We start from the raw sequence: 20,717 nt of genomic DNA, 5'->3' as shown, positions 1-20,717 counted from the left end.
TTTAGCTTCTATTTTCGTTGCTGAAGTAACATGCACCTAGGTTCCTACTTTGTAAGTAAATAGCTATCGGTTAGAGGAGCCATGTTTCAGATCGTAGCCCTGTTACTTTTGACACGTCGTCATTCGAAGCTTGGAAGAAAGCTGGCTGGGGCTCGGAGTGCTGACGAGGTGGTGTTTGCAGTCCCTGGTGGGCTGATAAAGGTGTAGCTCCTGTTGAACCATCTGCTCGTGCTCCTTGGCTATAATTCAGGTACCGGAGCTGTATCCGCCATATTGGCCACAGATTGTGACCTTTTGAGGCAAGAAATTAGCCAGCTATTTTCCATAACCGTAGCCGGCTGTAAACTCCTTAAATTTCAGTCGAAGAGACAAGCGGGTTATTATATTTCCTGCTGAAAGCAGGGTCAATTGATAAATCATGCAGTGGATACACATCTAATTCCCCCGCCTGCTGGTACCGAAAAGGAGTTTTGTGGCATTTGACACAGTCGCCGTAGACACGCGCTGGAGCCGTTGGAGTGGTACACACAACTTTGTAAATTGCTTTCTCTTTTCACATTGTTCATTTCTATTGGTTTATCATCTGCGGCAGGAGGATTTCTGAAAGCACACTGGATGGATATCACTCTGATATTCTGACGCGCCAGAATCCATAGTTTTTGTTTCTACCTTTGGAAACAGTCGTGCTATAAAACAAATTGAGCATTGCCTCAGCGTGTTTATTAATGAGATGTAAGCACTGTGCTAATGAGAATTTTTCATACCAACATTTTACAGCTTTTCCGTTGAGCTGGTCTTTGCCACATTAAACATGTTCTTGCATTTTTACTGTATTTAACAGCCTTCCTTTGTTGTCCCCAGGAGAAAACATGGCGATCTCTGCAGTTTCCTTAGTTTGTGGACTTAAGTTTGTCAACATGGCTATATTAATCTGCAGGCACAAAGCATTTCCAGAAACTCTTGTGCTTCCTGTAGCACGCCTGCAGCTCGTGTGCCCTTAAGAAACATTTATGCATTTTCTTGTCTGAAACGCCACACCTTACTCCATGGTTCTGAGCAGCACAAATGTAATATCGGAGTGCAGGTTATGTCATGTTCACTAGCCGGAAGCCTGATGACATATGGGCCATCAACAAAGGGTTTGGTACGGGGAGCGTCAGTTGAAGCCTGCCTCTGGAAACCGGTCTGATTCCACATCGCTAAATAAGGCAGGGGGAAGCACTGGTTTGGCAGGGTGTGATTTAAGGAATATTGTTTTTACATTTTGTTTCAAGAGATGTAGGGGTACCTGCAAAAGCCTTGTTCTGTTCGCAAACGGCCCGTTTGTGAATGGAAAAAGGCCTTTTCCAATGCATGTAGGTTTTGTCATTCGCAATTCAGGTATTGCAGATGCATGTAGCCTTTCCTAAATGCGAACTGTGCATTTAGGAAATGCTAATTACCATCAACTTCAAGTTGATGGTAATATGTGCATTCTTTGACAAATGCATTTTTCAAAGTGCCATGTAGCACACACATGCCCTTAGGGCATGTGTGTGCCTTACATGTGCGCGCACACCTTTTTTTAGTGGGGTGCTTCACGGGGGCCTTAGGCCTCCGGGCACCCATTGATTTGCATTCGCTATTTGCAATTAACAGTTGGTAATCGCAATTAGCGAATGCAATGCCCATAGGGATGAATAGAGGCTCATTATCTAACAGTGAATCACAATTACCGAATCGCTTTTAGCTAATATTAAAGAATCACAATTTTTTCGGCCATTCCTTCATGCATAGGCATTTGCGATTACCAGATAGCGATTTGTTAATAATCGCTATTTGGTAATCACAAATTGTAACTATGATGCATGTGCCCCTACGTGACTTCGCAAAATTCGCTATGTGGAAACTTTTTTCAATTTGCAACACACTGCAGATGAAATAAAAATTCTGTCCACCCCTTATACATACATGTTTGCTAGTGTTTTTTTTAATAATATACCAAATGACTTGCCTATTTATTTAGCTGGTGTGATATTACAATGAAAAAACTAGTTCTGGTGGATACTTCAGACTGCATATTCCTCTATTTGTGAGTATTTCCCCAGTCATTCGACTGGATGCAGAATCTTAATCACAGTATTATTCACAGAGCTTAAGTTTAGCTGGTGGTTGCCAGTGGGGCCCACCTGCACTTCTTTTTGGTGTCCGTTATTTATTCTTCCTCATCGGAGTGCAAGAAATTAAAAACACACAAAGAGGAAGGAAGAGAAAAACGGGAAAACGGTCACAAACGGAGAAAGCAGGAACATGCAACAGTGAGATAAAACAGCTAGGAATGTCTGTTAGTAAATTAAAGAGGCATGAGGTGGTTTCAAGACAAGTAGCCTTCTTATTTGGCGCTGTGACATTTAACAGCGCTTGCCGCTGGCTTCTGAGCAGAGCTTTGCCAGCAGTACTAATTCTTTTATAAATTAAGCACTGATTTTACTGCTCGCCTGTAGGTGGCGTCTTGTTGTTCTACAAACGTCATTTGCTCAAGAAGCGACAAGTGGAGCTTGCATATAAGAGCAATCTAGACGCTCTGGTGTCAGTTGCTTTATTTCCTCGCCTTCAGACGTGAATTTAGAGCTCTACTCAAATTAAATTTTTTACCAGTGTGCACAGGAAATATTTCACCTCCAAAAACAACAGGGTTCAACACTTGTAGGGACTGTTGCAAACCGATTTTCCAGAGGTATGTCTGTCGTGCATGGGGTGAGAGCATGACTACAGTGCCCTGATGGACCCAAAGGCCTCAGTAACCAAAACAAAATATGCTGTTCCTTAAGCGAGAGAAAGAAAGAGGAGAGTAAAGTGATGGCTGCCAGTTGGAGATAAGGGGAACTGATAAACAGGATTGGGGGATCCGATTGATCAGAATCAATGGCCCTCACACACCCAGAAGGTGTCATGCTTCATCATCGGGCAGCTCCTCGTTGGGCAGGAGTTGCAATGCCCAATATGCCCCTCGTGGGGGTTCTTTGCCAGAGTGGTTTAAAGTTGGTTGCCGTGATGAGTATCTGTGATAGTGCTGTGGGTGTAGAGTGGTAAAGTGAGTGGTCAAAAATGTCTAAGGCATGGGTACTCATGAATATTTTCTCAGGGGCCACAAAGTATAGTCTGGGATGTGCTTGAGGGCTGCATCGATACTGGGCCATCCCCGGGGAGACAGGGAGGGATGGGAGACTATCGGGACAGTTAAAAATAACACCTTAAAAATTGGAAAATGGGAGATATTGAAGAAAAAAACCAGAGGAATCTGTTTTCCAAATTGGCTTATGTTAAAACTGAGGCAATTTTAGGTGGGAGATAGCTAATATAAAGCCATTTTCGTCTTCAAAAGTCTCGAGTCCCCGATCTGAATTTAGTCTATAAAAAAAAACACCCAGAACTGGAAAACAAAGTTGCTTTGTTAGTAAAAATGACAGAAAAAACGAAACTTGGGCAGCTTTTATTTCTCTGCTGATCTTTCCCAGAGGAATTTCTGCAGGCCGCAAAGAGAGGTCAGCCGGGCGGCCATTGGCCCGCGGGCCGTACTTTGAGTACCACTTGTCTAAGGGGTACCTAATCTATTTTAATACACTGGTCCCCTTGGCATGAGTAAATAAAGGATAGTGGCTGTCCTTAGGACTAATGATCCTTCTGACCGCCCGTTGGGCATTGCACTGCCTTTCCAACGAGGAGCTGCCCGATGATGAAGCATGACTCCCTTCTGGGTGTGTGAGGGCTATTGTTTATGATCAGTCCTATCCTCAATCTTGTGATCAGTCCCACTTAACTCCGACTGACAGCTGCCACTTTTCTCTCCCCTTTCTTTCTCACTCTTAAGGACCAGCATACCTTTTTCGGTTACTATGATGTCGTAGGAGCGTGTGTGCTGGACCTACCAATCAAGTCCTACTCCCTCCTTACTTCTTGTGAACCCTAAGGCCATACAAAACTTGAAGGTGAACATCTAAGTGACCAAGCATCGGAAGACTGCACAGTGTCCGGTCAGATTGGAAAGGAAGTGCAGCAATTGAAGTACGCTGCTCAGCTAAAGGAGACATTGGGTCATAGTGTTGCCAGACAAGGTTCCATAGGAGATCCCATCCATCCTTCAACTGCCCTTCAGCACAACTGCTCATCTCATTTCATCACCTAGGTAGCACATACCAGGTAACATCATGGTGCCCCAGGTCCCTGCCATGGTGATACCAAGCTACCACAGGAAGGTTCCAATGCGGCAGGTCCTGGTCACAGACAAAGACTCTGAGTAAGTCCAGAAAGAAGCACACAAAATTGAAGTCCGAATCTGCACTTCATCGCCACTCTCAAACAACAAAGAGGACGTGAGGGCATCATTGTGCCTCTGTCTCGCTCCTGAACTCCTCAACCGCCAGTTTAAAGTTTGGTCCTGATGAAGCCTGAATTTCTAGGTCTGTCGGCGAAATCGCAGCAGAGTCCTTTATGGAGGCCATGCTATGCATTTTTGGCACGCTTCAGGCTCCCTCTGGCACGCCCTTAGGCTTACAGGATCTGCAGAGGCCTCCATTGGGGGTCCGGCTTACAGATTCACCCATGGCACCATCTGTGCCTCTTTTTTTTTTTAACTCTATTGATTTTATGTAAAAAAACAGAAAACACACAAGCCGTGCATGGCTTCATTCTAAGAGGAGGAGAAATTCCAGTCATATCGCAGGACAGTACATTGAAAAAAGAAAAATAGCAGTTACACAGCTGAACTGAAACACCAGATGCATATAACCGCTTAGGGGACAAGAGTATATCGAAGCCAAGTCATCAAGCTAATTATACAGTAAATATTACAGTTATACAAACTTGCCTGCCAAAATCACATTACCAAGAGCACACACATCATCCAACCCCATCAGAACCCTCCTCCGAGCCAGAGACATCCTCCTCTTCAAATTTATTGTGAAGATACCCCCACAACACAATCGCATCTGAGGCACCCTCATCGGTTTGGGCAATACGCATATGCATTACCTCAGCCACCCTTCATTCAAGGAGATCTTGCTACCATGAGGACACCAGCAGTACCCGGGTGCCCATCCATCCAATGGCCACTCGCCTTTTGGCCAATAACTGAGCAAGTTGGGCCAGCTTATTGTGAATCTAGCGCCCCCCTGGGTTTAACCACCACCCCAAGAGGCAGGCCAACGGTGTCAGAGGAATGTTACTATCAGTCACCTCCGCTATTTTAGGCACCACATCCCTCCAAAATAGCTTGAATCACTGCATACACCCAGACCAAATGTAGAAAGGTGACCCCCAGCTCTCTGTAATGTGCACATTGCGCTTCCCTCGTTGGGGCCATCCTTTTCAGGTGCCTAGGGATCACATAAGTGCGATGCAGGAAATTAAAATGAAGCAAATTAAACCAATGGTTGCAGAACACCCACCCTGCCAACCTACACGTGCGCCCCCAGTCATCTTTTTCAATGGGCTCTACCAGCTCACCTTTTTTAAGCCCCCCTGGGAAGTGTATTGGGCATTCGCCATGTCACCATGGATCGCCTTGTAAAATAAGGAGATGAGATGCCTCCCCATCAAAGCAGGACACCTAGCATCAGGGAGGGCTGAGGAGCCGCAGGAAAACCAGCCAAAACCTCCAGCACAACACTCTACAGCTTGGCATAATGAAGGAAGTGGCCTGCCCCCACATCAAAGGTCTCCTGAGCCTCCGGTAATGTAATGAAAACCTCTCCGGGGTACCAGTCCCCCACCTCCTGGCAACCCACACCCTCCATAGATCCATGGACATATCCCCATCAATAGCCCTAAATAGAGTTAGGTCCCAGAGATTAAGCTAACTGTGCCTATTGAATCCGTTTTGTGTTATGTATCGATTTAAGTGCTGGAAAAGGAGCAGTTATTTTTAGTGGTCTCTGACCCCAAACCAGCTTCATTTTGATCTCTACTGAGGCCACTCTTTATTATCCCACGAAGCACAGCCTGTAGCCAATCATTCCGTCTTGGATACCTTACCGTTACCACATGGCAGAGCTTATAGTTTGCATCGCCTCTTTGGATCAGATTAAGACACTCATGACTACAAGGAAGGGGATGAATTTGTCCCACAATACAACATGAAAAATTGGGAATGATATATTGCAGGAAACCAGTGGTATGGATTCCTCCCCAGACACTGGACTTGTCTCGCCCCGGGTCCTGCCACAAAGGAAAGTGCCTCTTTTGAGGTGGACTGCATATGTCCTTGCCCTGCAGCTCCCTACATTTGACGTCAAAACTATTGTCATGACCGAGGTTCTAACTTCAGGATTGCCGTGCACTTGCTGAACCTTTCTTGCCGTTCAATGAGGCTTAAGGGATACTCTTGGGCAGTTGGGCAAAGCTATACTCTGCGCCCCCGGTCAACAGGTATGTTACTCATTGTCACAGACTAGCACCCAGCTATCCTAACTTCTTTATACAACACCCTACACCGGATATTCTGGTGGTCGAGACATGCACCAGCAGAGTCCACCCTAATGCTTTTCCCACAACTCTTGATGACTGTGGACCTACAGGCGTCTTCAACCCAAACCATATCGGGTGGCTAGGAGTGGCGGAATTTATTAGATGGTCTGGTGTTGACACCACTGACTCATTGGATGTTGGTAAGAGTGTGGTGCTTCTGCACCATTCCTGGCTGAAGTCTACAGGCTTCTCTGGGGATGTCCAGGCATCTTTAATGGATAGGCCAAAAGATGAGTTTCACCTTTTTGGTAAGAAAGCTGAATCTTCCCTAGCATTCTTCGAGGAGATTTGTGCCGCAATGAATTCCCAGCAGCTGTCTCCCCCCTAAAAGGCAGTTCCCTCAGCAGTTTCGCCCCTTTTGTGGAAATGCTACCTGAGTTGCAATACTGCCAATGACAGATATTTCCTCCAACACGACAACCTTCTCACCCATTTCATGGCAGAGGCTGCGGCATCCAGAGATAACGTTCAGGTCATCAAAGACAACAAGCAGTACAGTACCCGCCTCATCGGCAACAACAAAACGTCTTTTTTGACGCATACCCACACTGGCAAGATCAGTCATTTTCTCAAATGGTGGCATGGCATCACTTAAAATGCATGGGTCCTCCAACTTGTCAGGTGGGGCTGCGCCAGCGCATTTCTCTCTTACCCCACTGCACCTTCCTCCCCGCTCAAGGCAGCTAATTGAGGAACACTTGTTTATTTTGCAAAAGGAAGTGCATTCTTCTATGGCCAAAGGAGCAAAAGAGAGGGATCAGGCCTCTGAAGTAGTAGGAACTGGGTATTACTCCTGCTGCTTCCTTGTATCAAAGAAGGACGGAGGCCTTTATCCTATTGTAGATCTCCACCTTCAACTCCTTCCTACAGAAGGACAAATTTAAGATGCTCACACTGGCCTAGGTCTTATTGATCCAGGATCATGGAGACTGGATGGTAGTGTTGGACCTGCAGATTATGTATTTACTTATTCTAGTATTGCAGACCCACAGATGTTTCCTGTGGTTCAGTAGGCCAGGAGCTTTTTCAATGTGCAGTGCTCCCATTTGGCATTACCAGTGCCCTCCGAGTGTTCACAAAAGTGATGAACGTGAATGCAACATACCTTCAGAGGTCCGGTGTACCACTCTTCTTGTAACTCGATGACTGACTATTGAAGGCAGGCTTGCCCCAGGCCTGTTGTAGACCTCTTTCAGGCTACTGCGATCCTCCTAACAATATTGAGGTTCACTATCAACACGCCAAAGTCACACCGACTCCTCTGCAGACACTCCTATTCACCAGAGCTATCCTGGGTATGGTGCAGTTTAGTGCCTTCCAGCCACAGCAGAGAATCTACAACATACAAGCTATGATCTTAATGTTTCAATCTCAATTATGGCTCTCTGTGAGGATAGCGTTGAGGCTGCTGAGTCTATTGGCCTCCGAGACCCTGCTAGTCAGCACACCAGATGAACACATGTGGGCTCTTCAGTGGGACCTGAAGTCTCAGTGGGCACACCACCAGGGGAACCTATTGGAATCTATCCAGGTTTTGGAGGAGGCTGCAAAAGATCTTCAGTGGTGGCTGCTGGACTGTGATTGAACTAGTAGGCAAAACCATCTACTTCCCCACCCACAGCTGATGGTGGTCATGTATGGATCACTTCTATGCTGGGGAGGCCATCTAATATTTCCCCAACTTCCTACTAGATTCATACATTTTTGAGCAGTCATTGTACGCCAGTAGATAACATTATCCTGCCAATTTTTTGAGACCATGAGCCTCATTATTGGGTGGCTGGATCTCTCTAGAGCCTTCGGGCCCCAGGAATTCTGTAAGGACTCCACCTGGGGTTCCGCCTGCGGGCTCACCATCGGCGCCAGTCTTGACCATGGATTCTAGAGGGACTACAACTGGTGTACCACCGGTGGGTTCACCCTCGGCACCAGTCGGGCCCATAGGATCCTTTGTTGGATCTGAATCACCACTGGCGGGGACTTTGCAACCTCCTCCAGGCATGTGGCGCCATCTCCAGCACCGAACCCATCGTTATTCCAGACTCTGATTCAGAGCTGCACGGCATCTCCCGATGTCTGTTCTGACGCCACCCAGGCCGACATGGCCTAGATTGAGATGGAGCCCTGTTTTTCCGAAGGGCCTCTGAGGAACGTGATTGGAGGTGATCTGAGGATCCCTATGGTTATTCCGACCAATAGGAGAGTTCATGGCAGAGGACCACTGTTATTAGGAGCTGGCTGATGACAGAGGTCTAGATACCCCACTAGGCCCTGGCCGCCTCTCTCCTCCCACTGTGGCTATTGAGGAATGGGCCTCCTTTGTGATGGTGGTCTGTTATGCTTCTGAGGTTCTAGGCCTGACACTGTCCCCGCTAGAGGTCAAGACCAACATCTGACAGAAGTACTTCAACCTTGGGTGTCCCCCTCAGAACCACTGCTTCTCCTCTTCATTGAATCCCTTACTGATGGTTTGCTCAAGGCCTGGGCTAAGCCCTACACAGGCACTCTTGTGCATAGGAGCATTGCCTGCCGTCTTTCCCCCGCTTCAGGGGAAAGGCTTCCTCAATCAGCATCTCACCCCTGAGAAACTTGGTGGTTTAGGCCTCCACACCACAAGAGGCTAGATACCTTTTGGAAAAGGATATTCTATTCCCCAGTTTTGTACTGGGTAAGTGAACACTGCATGCTCAATGGGTCGCTAGTCCCATACTGTATTGGATATGGTTGCACAAGTGCTGATCATGGACTCGGAGAACGCCCGAGCCATAGTCTACCAAGCATTTGCTAATAGGAGGTACACAGTAAAGTTCACAGTTAGATGAGGTTTGGATACGATAGACTCACTGGGCAGAGCCATTGCTTTCTCTGTGGTGCTCCAACATCACGCCTGATTGAGGACTACTGGCTTTTTTGGGGATGTCCAGGCATGTGCTTCGAGGGCAACTTTTAGGCGACAAAGTGGATTCCGCACTTGAATGTGTCATGACAGTAGGGCTACCGCTAGGTCACTGGGGCTCTCCATGGCTCTGCGACAGCCACTGTCTACGGCTACAGTAGGGGGCTATCAGCCGTTTGCTTTTCCCCTAGCCACCACTGCCATTGGTCTACCCAATCTCCCCTTCCCCCTGGCAGCTGCACCTTCAGAGCTCCTTTCAATATGCCCTCATATCATAATTGGCCACTCAGTTGGTGGCTGGGTTGAGCATCATCTGTCCCAGTGGTGGTAGATTACATTAGGTGCTTCAGATTGTCTATCGGGGTTACTCACTACCTTTCCATCATCACCCGATTGGATGATCGAAGACCACCTTTCGCTCCTGTGGCAGGAAGTGCTGGCTCTTCTAGCAAAAGTAGCCATCAGAGGGTGCCAGCATTAGAATTAGGTTGTGCTTGCTATTCCTGCTACTTTCTGGTATCAAAAAAGGACGGAGGCCTCCACCCTATAACCGAACTACAACCTCACAATTACATCCTGAAAAAGGAAAAATGCAAGATGCTCACTGTGACTCAGGTTCTGTCTGTCTGTCCTGGAGACTGTATTGTAGGCCTGTCTCTTCCAATTTCTGTGGAATGGCCTCTTTTTCTATCAATCCCAACCTAGAGACCTGCACAATGGTCAAGCCGGTTTGCTGATGGGCTTTTCATATGAGGGTATGGACAAGCCCTAGAAAGAAACAGACATCAGAGCTCCTGTATGGTGCTTATATACAGTCCAGAATGGCACAATGTTCGTGCAGAGCCACACAACACAACCTACTGGCTTGTAGAACTACTTTTGAGTTTCAAGATCCAGTCTGACTCTGTTGGGAAATATTCCCAAAATGAGAAATCTGCGGTTAGATCGACTTTCCACCAGAAAGAGCGTTACAGAAGGTAAGTAACTTGTTAATTTAGTACATTGTTGGAGCATTTGGCCATTAATACTGGAAAGAGATGCCACTGCTTTTTCATTCTTTACTTGGCTGTTAACTCTCTTTTATTAAACTGCTAATATATTGCTAGAATGTCCTGAATTCCACAATTGTAAACTGCTTTAGTGCATCAAAATGTAAATATTTCCCCATTTTTTGGCAGGCATTTCGTGAAGAGTACTCTCGATTGCATCTTTTGTCAGAAGAAGCACCCACTCCACACAATGACCCCCGCCTTCAGCACGTCCTTGTCTACTTCTTCCAGAATTCTGCTCCAGGCCGTGTAATCGAACGCACCCTTCTAGAACAGTTTGCGGACAGAAACCTCAGCTATGACGAAAGGTAGGTTAGTTAAGTTTAAGTAGTACAATATCTAACCAAACATGAAACCTGGCACACATCTTTGTGATATTTTTTTTTTTAAAAAGCAATTACATTCTTGACAAAAATATAGCCTAATAAACTAGACCATCTAGAAAGAATGAATGGGGTAATACATTGACAGCATATCACACACATTAGGCCATTGCAATTGCATTCTGGTATTTTAAAAGAGACACTTTGACCTCAAAAAGCATATTTAAGTGCTGGCTTTGGACGAAATGAAAATAAGATTGAGTACTGTTAACAGGAGGGATAACTTAAGGCCCTCCAGGTAGTACAGTTACATTGATTTCTAGTAAACAAATGAAACAGACTTTGCAAACAATGTGCAGGAAAGTATTGTCTTTGTAGATCGAGCCTTTTCCCAGGATTGGCCAGTGGCCTTCCAGTGGTTGACTTTTTCCAACCCATAGCACACTCCTTCCTGACACAGCTATTGGATGATGCCGCCAGACAAGCTTGTATCAAGGAGTGCCAGCCACAGTCAGAGGGATCAAGTAGCTGGGAAGCTTTCTACTACCAGGGTTTACAGGTGGTGTCCATGGGCAGGGAGCGGGTTACATTTTGATGGCATCCTCGCTGCACTTTTAGCAACAGGAGTACTTTGGTCAGCGAATCTGACTCCTTTTGGTGCAGAGAATTGCTTGCAGTGTGATATGTCTATCAAGGCAGACAGTCTGCAACACTTGACTGTGATGTTGGTGATAAGCCAACCTTACAGGTGTGTTGATGATGAGCTGACTTGATATGGCTCTCGTCACCTTAGTTGAAGAAAAGTGTGTAGCCTCCCCCCCCCTCCCCCCCCCCCCAGAGCTTTGCCTTTTACGAAGCCCCGCCAAAGGTGGAGAATCAACATGAATAAAGCGAGTATACAGGCATTATGATGGGCTATATAGAATATACGTTTTTTCTTGTACAGTACTATTTATTGTCCAGTGCCAAAATTCACTTGCTCCCACTCCAGAGACATGCATCATCTTCCAAACAAGCAATTTTGTTAAGTACAGCTGCCTCTGGGAAAACCACCTGGAACAATGTGGGCCCTAGAATTGTCTCAGGGCTTCCTATTTCAGCATCAGTGTGTGAGGGGATTGTTGTTGACCAGTGCGAACAGGGGGTAAGTCCTGCTCTCCTCCTCTGAGGCATCTGGTCTTGGGGCTCTCTCTACCCTGAGTCCGATATCTAACCAGGCAGTTATGGAGTTTCTTAATGGAGGGCCATTCCCTAAAACATATTTCTAGGGTTTTCGGTTTAGGGTGCACTGTTGTAGATTTGGCAGTGTTTCAGGGAACTGCCCTGACCTGGTTATGGACGGCGATCGTTGTCTTCTCCTTAGTGTTTGTGCATGCACTAAAGCGTTCCATTGGTCTGCAATTGTATTCCACTGCATGCATCTGTTTTCTTGCTTGTGGAGCGCCTCCGCCCTGAACACCGCGTTCATTTGTCAGGTCGCCCCAGATGGCTGGGGTGGGGGAGCAAGGGGGAGTGCAAGTGGATTTTCGCAGCATTGTGATTGAATTGCTTGACCAACAGGAGTAGGATAAACCTGGGTGTGACTTTGTGTATGGGGGCTCTCGGGACGTGCCATTTTAAGAATACTTCAATGGATTTCAATTTTGATCTGCCCATGACAGCTGCCGATGCGCGCCGACTCACTTATAGTAGCGTTGCGGTGCCGGGCAGTCCTATAGAACACGTCTAAAGTCTGCAAGGGCATAATGACAACGGACACAGACGGTACATGGCAGTGGAAACACGCTGCCAATTTGCTGTGTAATCAAATAGGCCCTAAATAGCTCAAAATCTGGTGTTTCTGGAGACTTCTCAGTGGTATACCAAGGCCCTCTGCTATTCCTTGTCATAAAATGCTCTCCTTGAGAGCCCCTCCCATGACTCTCTAAGTGTTTGCCGGTATACATTGGTATGATCTCTGATTTCTCTGTGTAGCCAGGTTGTCAATCTATGGCCTTTTACCCCATAGTGTGTACTGTTTGTAGTAAGGCATTTGTGAAGGTATGCTTAGGGTTCTTCCCAGCACCTCCTTAGAGAGCCTCTAATCTTCCCATAACGGAGAAACTGGCCTTGCAGGAAATTAAACTGACCATACAGTGTGTGAAGTCCATTAGTTTATCCTCTTTGTAGAGATCCCCCAGAGTGTGGAGTCCAGTCTCCCCCCCCCCCCCCCCCCCCCACGCCTCTAGCTCCTGGACTGAAAGAGGTCCTGACTCGGTTGGGAGTCCTAACTGAGCTGGGCAAATGGTACATTAGAGCCTGTGTAAGCATAGCCCTTTTGTACATGGTTATCAAAATTGGGGACCCCAGTACTCTACCACCCCCGTAGCTAAACAGCTTGTTCAGTACTCCAGCTTGGGCCTGTGTATCCGAACATCCGGTTTCGTGTAGATGAGTTCTCACCAACTACCTGGCTGGCTACTGGAGCTTGACTGCTCGCTAATAGCTGTATAAGGCGAGGTGGGGACATCCTTCCTTAATCAGTGGTAGTCTCAGCTTTGCCAGTTGTATTCTCCGCCTCCCTGATGAGGGTTATCAATAGGGAGTCTAACAGACTGAAGTACGTCTTCCACAATACAAGGTAAAGTTTGCAAAATAACAGAGTGATCTTGGAACCATTACCATCTTGGTGATTGCTATGTGGCTCAAAACAGAGAGCAGCTAAAAAGCCCAGGTGGTCACCTGGGCCCGTAAGGCTTGCATGGCTCTGCCCATGGGCTCTCTCTATATATTGATGACGAAACATGGCGACAGCCCAGTGCAGACTGTGGTCTCCAAGTAAAATCATTCTCTGCACTGCATCTTTTGTGAGCAGGAAGACATGTTATTTAGCATTATTAACTCTTAGTCCCGAGACTTAGCCAAAGACTGTAAGATCGTGATATTGGGGTGAGGTAGAACTCCACATCACATGAGCATATCGTCTCTGAAAAGTTCTATGGATTGTGTGATGTTATCGAGGGGGAATGCCCCAAGTTAAAACAGTTGGACTGTTTCGCCGTATCAGCATGGCCAAGGGCTTGATAGCCAGTGCAAAAAATAAGGGTGATGGGTGCAGCCCTGTCTTGTAAACCCTTGCTATTGTATACTCTTCTGATATATATTGACCTGTCTTCGTCCTTGCCTTGCGGGTGCTGTAGAGGAGTCTTGTCCATTTGTTGGGTTGATGAGGCAGTCCGAATCAGTCAAAGGTTTCAAAGGGTTATGGCCATCTTGAGTGTGTTAACACCTGGTCGAGGTCTAGAGATAAGCACGCCACTCAAGGCCATTCCCTGGGGACCTTCTCCATAATGTGATGAATCCATTCCGGTAGCTTGAATCATCAGAGGAAGGATCGGAAGCAGTCTCCCCACTAAGATGTTACTCGATATTTTGTAATCCTTGTTTAGGATTGAGATGAGAAGAGTTTAGTCGGGTACCATCCAGGCTTCAGGATCGATGGCACTATTACGTCGTAGTTTGTACCAGGAAGGTTGCCCATTGCAAGCAGTGTTTCGTATCATGTCCTTGAGTTTGGACACTTGAACCACCACAAAGGCTGCATAGTATTCCACTGCCATCTGTCAGATCCTGGTATCTTGCCTGTCGGCAGTTCGGATGGCTTCCCCGATTTCTTGTTCCGTGATTGTGGCCTGTAGACTCAAACAAATTCACCGGGAGGTCCGGGGACCGCTGTTCTAGCAGGAAAACTTCTGTGGTCTTGTCATCCACTGGGGTGGTAGAGTTCTTTATAATATTACTGGAATGCTTAGTTTATGCCTGCCTCTGTGGTAATCACCCTGCCCTCAGTCGAGTTTATGGATAATATGCGTGTGTGTGAGTCTGTTGAGGTCTACGGTTTACTGTATACTTCTCATGTATACTGTGGCTATGTATTGTGACTACTAGATGTAATTGTATTTAACACGTGTAACTCATGTAACTGTTACTTTTGCCATCTATGTAAAGCGATCTGATTATTTTGAGTCAAGTTTGCGCTATACAAAACGCTATAAATAAAGAAGTAGCCATGCCAACAGGTGCCCAGCTGTATCCCCTCCGGCATGTGAGCTCACAATATATCAGTTGTAGTCCAGGCACCAAATCCTCTGTAATAAAGCATTTGTTTTTTTGGTGCTTTTTGTAGTATCTGCTCAATTGTGAGATCAACCAAACGCACACGTTCAGTTGGCAAGAGGGGTATAAGCTCCATTTGGGGTGTGTCACTGACGCCCTTCATGGTGCTGAGACCGATGCCTCTGAATACTACTTTGAACACCTTTCACTCTACTGGCGATGGGGGCGGTGGGGTGAGATGAGGTAGTGTTAAAGTTGGTTCGGAAGCAGTTTACGCCTGCAGTATTCAATGTGTCACCTATGATCGGGTCTTCAGCTAGAACGGCTGAAGTTTCCTGGTGGGGATGGGAGTCGGTGCTTATATCCATCAAAATTTTACATCAAGGGAGTTGTGTTCTGAGATTCTTACCAAATATATAGTCTAGTATCTCATGTGGGGGTGATAAGACTGAGTATTCCTTCATTACCGGTTTCCAAGACCTCCAAGCCTGCACCCAGTTCTGTAAAGCTTTAGCATTGCAGGAGGTCTGGGGCACCAGGCTGCTGGGGATGGGAACAGTCCTGCAAGTATTCAAGACAGAGTTAAAATCCCCACCCAGTACTAATTGCAAGCCTGCCCAGTCAGCCATTTTCTGAGAGAAGGATGTCAGCATAGCCGACTAGTCAACATTGGGGGCATATATACTGCCCAAGACCAAGGGGGAACCGTCTAGCTGACATCTCAATTGTACATACCTGACCTGGGTTGATTCATATATCTTCTGTATAAAATGGTACCATTGGATCACTGAGGTTCTTTGCCAAAGAGAAGTTGGCAGTACAGTATAATTGGCCATGCAATTTGTGTCTTAGTCTACTACCTCCCTCATTTGTTGGATGGGTCTCTTGTAGGAACACAGTTTGGGCCCCCTGTCTTTTCAGCTGTGCTTGCACTCCATAGCCCTTGCACAGGGTGTCCAACCTTCACACGTTCCATGTAAGAACTGTGTATTTACCCAGGCTAGTCATTGGGACTAAGTGGTAAATGAAGGGCATGCCTTACACATACCCCCAGGCTGGCTATATGGTCCTTCTCTGGCTTTGGTTTCTTGGGTGCGCTGTTTATGGGACCCAATAGAACACACCATCCAGGTAGAAACAAACACTCCTTTAACAATAACTCCCAGTCTGGTGTGGAAACCGTGCTGGACCAAAATGATAATTGGGGAACTGTCAAAACTGCAAAGAGTAGCGTTGTGATTTGTAACATGAGTCGGGTGCGTAATGCTGCTTGAGTGGGCCGTGAGACTGAAGAACCAGCTTTGTTGGGTGGACGATTGAAATCGGAGGGGTAACTGATACTACTTAGACGTTGTGTCCAAGTCTCACATGAGTTCTTCTGCTGTTTGTGGAGGCACACAGGGTAAGGATATTGGGAGTGTCACTCAGTTCAGAGCTCAACAGGTCTCCACTGGACTCTCGGAGTCCGGTAGTGATCTCCTGGTCCAGATTACTGCCACTTCTGCCTCCACGACTTCTGATCAGCACGGATCTGTTGATTGGTCAGGGTCTCTGTATGAGCCCCGTCTCTCTGCTTTCTGGCATACATAGGCCGCGCCGACCATTGGGTGTGGTGGGGACTAGTCGGAGTGTTTTACCAGCTCCTTGGTTCCTTGTGCAGCTGAATGATCCATGGCCAGCCTTCTTCTGGCGATATAAAAAAGTGATTTTTTCGGCTATTGTCACTTTTCAGTTTACCCAGGAAGAGTAGTGCGTATGTTGGAGCCTAGTTCACATATGTGCTTTTTGACTCCCAGGAAAGACGGCCTTTGACATTAAACCGCCAGTTTGAAGTCTGGGAGTATCACTGTGGAACTGTCCGCCATCCGTGGGCCATTCTTCTAGGCGGTGCTGAGGATGAGGTCTTGTTGGTCCGGATAGTTAAGGATTTTTGCTACAATTTGTCTTCTGTGGCAATATCCACCTGTAAACATAGGGAGAGGCCGTGAGGGCAAGCTTACTCATGGAGTCCATGTTCAATTAAGAAGGTGACATTAGGGTTCTCAATGTATTTTTTTTAAAAAAATTATTATTATTATTTTTTAATTATTTTTTCAGATTGGCCTACTATGCCCTCCCTTTGGTGTCTTCAGCTTGTTTTTTGGGATCTGTACTAGCTCCTTTAAGGCGTGCAGTTTCTTAGAGATGGCCTTCGACTGGGGTTCGAGTTCTGTCAGTGTAGTGCTTGGCTTAGTCGGTCACTCTGTTTTTTGTGATCACCCTTCATAATGTTGAGATCAGTAGTCAATGTATCCACTTTAGCCTCCAGAGCTGCTTAAAACTCTCCAATCGTATTAGGATTTGTGGGGTGTCCCTAGATTGTGCTGGCGCATCTGGAGGCCTCAATGCTGGCGCAGATTTCTATGAATCTGCTGTGCCCATTACGGTGGAACCGTAGTGGGCTGACATTTTTAGTGTTTAATTTTTTCTCCTAACCCCCCCCCCCCCCTCCCCCCACCCCCTCCCCCATCATGGGCCAATGCCTCTTCCCACTCTCCCCCCACCCCCCCAACCCCCCAAAACGGAAGGGGGATTGGGGGACAGGAGGAGGCAGGGAAACCCCCGGTGTGTTTAAAGGCTGTTTTTCTGGTTTGTCTATTTTTCAGGGAGAAGCTTCCATTTCTATGATGCTCTCGAAGTATTCTCTTGGCCCCTGCAGGGATATGACTAACCGCAAGTCAGGACTAGCAGCTCTCGGTGTGCAGCTGTCTCTTTGAGTGTGGTTGTGTGTTACAGCTTTAGGTTGGAGCCTGATGGATGGGCTCTTTATCGTTTGAATGTGGCCCTCTTTATCCCCAGAATGTCAGGGCAGCACAAGCAGACGGGGCGCGTTCTTCCAAGTAATGGGACCGAGACCTGAGTCGGGCCAGTGTCTTAAGTCTTATCGCTGGAGGGCTTATCAGTGTAGCTCTCTGCATCTTTGGCCTTTCTCCTCGCTGCAGGGATTATTTTCAGGAGGCGGGGCAGGTGGGACTGACAGCTCCTGCCCACCTTGGGGGCTCACATGGGCCCCACTCTTCTCGGCAGCTGGCCAGTGTGGCCCTCCTTGTGATCCTCTCCTGAATCAGCAGGGACCTGATTAAAAATGGGTCCTATATCAAAGGTTTACTTGACGTTCTATAAATAGCCCTGACAGAAGTTGTTAAATGCGCAGATCAGTATTCCATTTAAGATTAGGCGTACAAAAGTAAAGCTTTTGCTGACTATATTGATCAAAATGTGTCCCAAGTAAACCTTTGATATAGGACCCATTTTTAATCGGGTCCCTGCTGAAGCGAGGAACCTTCGCTGCATCCAAAGGAGCCCAAAGTCACAGGACACTTCAAACGCTTACTTAGACTAAGGAACAGTTTTTGAGTGACTAGAATATAAACTCGCATAAGAGCAGCAATTTAGTTATCGCAGCATATTGCGCTTTGGGTAAGAAAAAACATACTGTATTTTATGTATAGAACAAACTATAAACAGCAACTCATGGTTTTTATAATTTCTGAGGGAAGAACCATCAACATTCTATACAAAATCCCAGCTTTGCGAAGGTAAACAGTGGTGATAGACAATCATGCAACAATCGTGCGATATTCCATCAACTGACGTTTAAAACAGTGAACACAAGTCACCATGCCAGCGTGATGTGGGAACCACAGAGCAACAGTATTTAATACTTTTAAACCTAGATATAGAAAGGTGCTGAGTTTGGTGATTAGCCACAGCATGGAGTACAACAAAATTAAAGTGTCCCAATTACTAGGTTAGCTTTATCTGCAGCGATGCACAGACACTGAGGTAGCCCTGCTTCACAGCATTAAAAACAGAGGTATGTAATTGGTTTCTTTTTGTCACCATGATCTTTTTACTGATGACTTTAGGACTAAGCCCTCCTTCTCATGACGGTACAGTGTGAAAGCTTTGGTTTTTTCTGTTAACCCCAAAATAGGTGCGTAAGATATAGCATTTTTTTGAAATACAAAGACTTGTTCTGCCTACTTGAACCAAAGCAACAGTTACGGTGTGTCTCTTTTAATGAATTGCAAAGTTTTAACAATACCAGCATCTCTTAAAATCTGTGGTCTACAATTGACCCCAAATCACATCACTAAAATATGCATACCTGGGATATATTAATAAGTTATGGTAGCAAACAAAGAGCATTGATACTTAAATTGATGTGCCTCTCCAGTTGATATCGCGCAACCTAAATATCAAACAATGGGTAAACACAATTGTTAGTTTTCTTTAGAAATGTTATTCCCGTACTTCACTAACTGCACAGGCACAGGGTATCACGTGTGCATAGGTCCATGGAGTCCGAGGCAAACAACAAATCATCTTAGCACTGGATCAGTGTAGTCCCGCCTCAAAAGACCGGGGTGTCAAGATCTTAAAGTGCTTGTGAAAAGATAGAAGGTGGCTCTTGTTTACCCCTGCGGCAGACTATCGGAAAGAATAAGAATAGACAAGAAAGCAGAACATAAATCAATAGTGAACAATGAGTCTTTCACCAGCATTGGTGTTCGAATAGTAACTTGATTAGGTACAACAGCATTTATAGATGGATGTCCTGTCTGTATCGTTATGTGCCTTTATCAGGCTTTTTGAGAGGCAGAATGGTGGGTGCTTACTGTGGGTACCCATATCTTTTACTTTTACAGAGCAGCAATTATCTGACCGAAACCCACTTACGCCTGGGGAGGTGATAGGTATTGTGATTTGGGAGTGAGTTTAGTCATTGGCTTCAATGTGCTGTTGACTGTTTCTGCTGTTGAAAAACAGAAGTCACTAAATCGTTGAAACCATGAGGAGGATGGGACTTGATCCTCAATACCTGACATTGTGGTAGATGACAGATTCATAGTATCATTAATGTTCTAGGACAATCATTTTTGAATAACATTTCCATGTTCTTTAGGCACATTCAGATAAACACCATCACTTCTACAAACTACAGTACAGTTCAATTTACGCAGAATGATCTAATCTGCAAGTTTTTAGGTGATATGGAACTCAGGAGAAAGGCGCACTGCTCAGTTATTGGACCCAGTGAAATAGATACAGAATCGGTAATGGGGTGAGGAACATGTATGTTAACAATGGCAAATGCATCAATTATTTTGCTCTAGGAGAGGAAGAGGAAGAAATGCAGATGTTTTGTCAGGGCTGATCAACTAGCACCAGTATCAAAAATCATGAAGTGATCTTTTCATTAATAACACATCATATGCACCGCCATTTCTGATCTACAGGATTCAGAACATGTGCAAAACAGTCTGCTCCCCCATGACAGTCTAAACATGTTAGATATTGATTCTGAGGGGAAGAGAAAAATCAGATAGTTTAGGTTGATCAGGCGAGTCTTTGATTGTGCATGGGTAATCTCACTTCCAGTAATCTAGCTGAAGAAACTCAGGAGTTCCTTTGTGGCGCATACTTCCCCTTTCCTGCCCTTTTTTAACCGCATCTCTGCGGCGGCTTTTCCCACTGTGTGCGGCAATTTACGAAAAGCTGCGTTACATGACGAGCTCAGCTCGTCATCCGCACGCGACCACCGTGGCTGATGAAGAGCTGAGCTCGTCATCAGCAGCGAAGGGGTTAATTCCTCTCTTGCCCTCTGTTTTTGAGCACTCTTAGCAATTAATGCTTTCAGCAACTTCAAGAAAGTCCATTCGCAAAAACTGCAGCCCTCCCAGTAGGACAACTTTGCGGGCAGTAGCGCCGTCACCAATCACTGTGTGTGTCTGGAATTTGATGGAATAGGCTTTCCTTACCTTGCTGAAAGCATTCATTCTTTAAGTGTGATCCATGTTTTCTGAA

General features: G+C 46.1%; 1 protein-coding gene across 7 annotated transcripts in view; it reads left to right on the top strand.

The window, feature by feature from the left end:
* Nucleotides 1–20,717, top strand: part of USP28 (ubiquitin specific peptidase 28) — a 504,161-nt gene that overhangs the window by 414,317 nt on the left and 69,127 nt on the right. For all 7 annotated transcript variants that reach the window (XM_086957384.1, XM_086957380.1, XM_086957386.1 and 4 more), the window contains one exon: nucleotides 10,579–10,757. In XM_086957384.1, coding sequence (XP_086813510.1) covers nucleotides 10,579–10,757 — 179 coding nt within the window. The remainder of the gene's footprint in view (nucleotides 1–10,578; nucleotides 10,758–20,717) is intronic.

This window comes from Lissotriton vulgaris, chromosome 2_1 (genome assembly GCF_964263255.1).
Source record: "Lissotriton vulgaris chromosome 2_1, aLisVul1.2, whole genome shotgun sequence".
NCBI lineage: Eukaryota > Metazoa > Chordata > Amphibia > Caudata > Salamandridae > Lissotriton > Lissotriton vulgaris.
The sequence above is the reverse complement of the archived record's forward strand: the minus strand, read 5'-3'. Positions and strand labels throughout refer to the sequence as shown.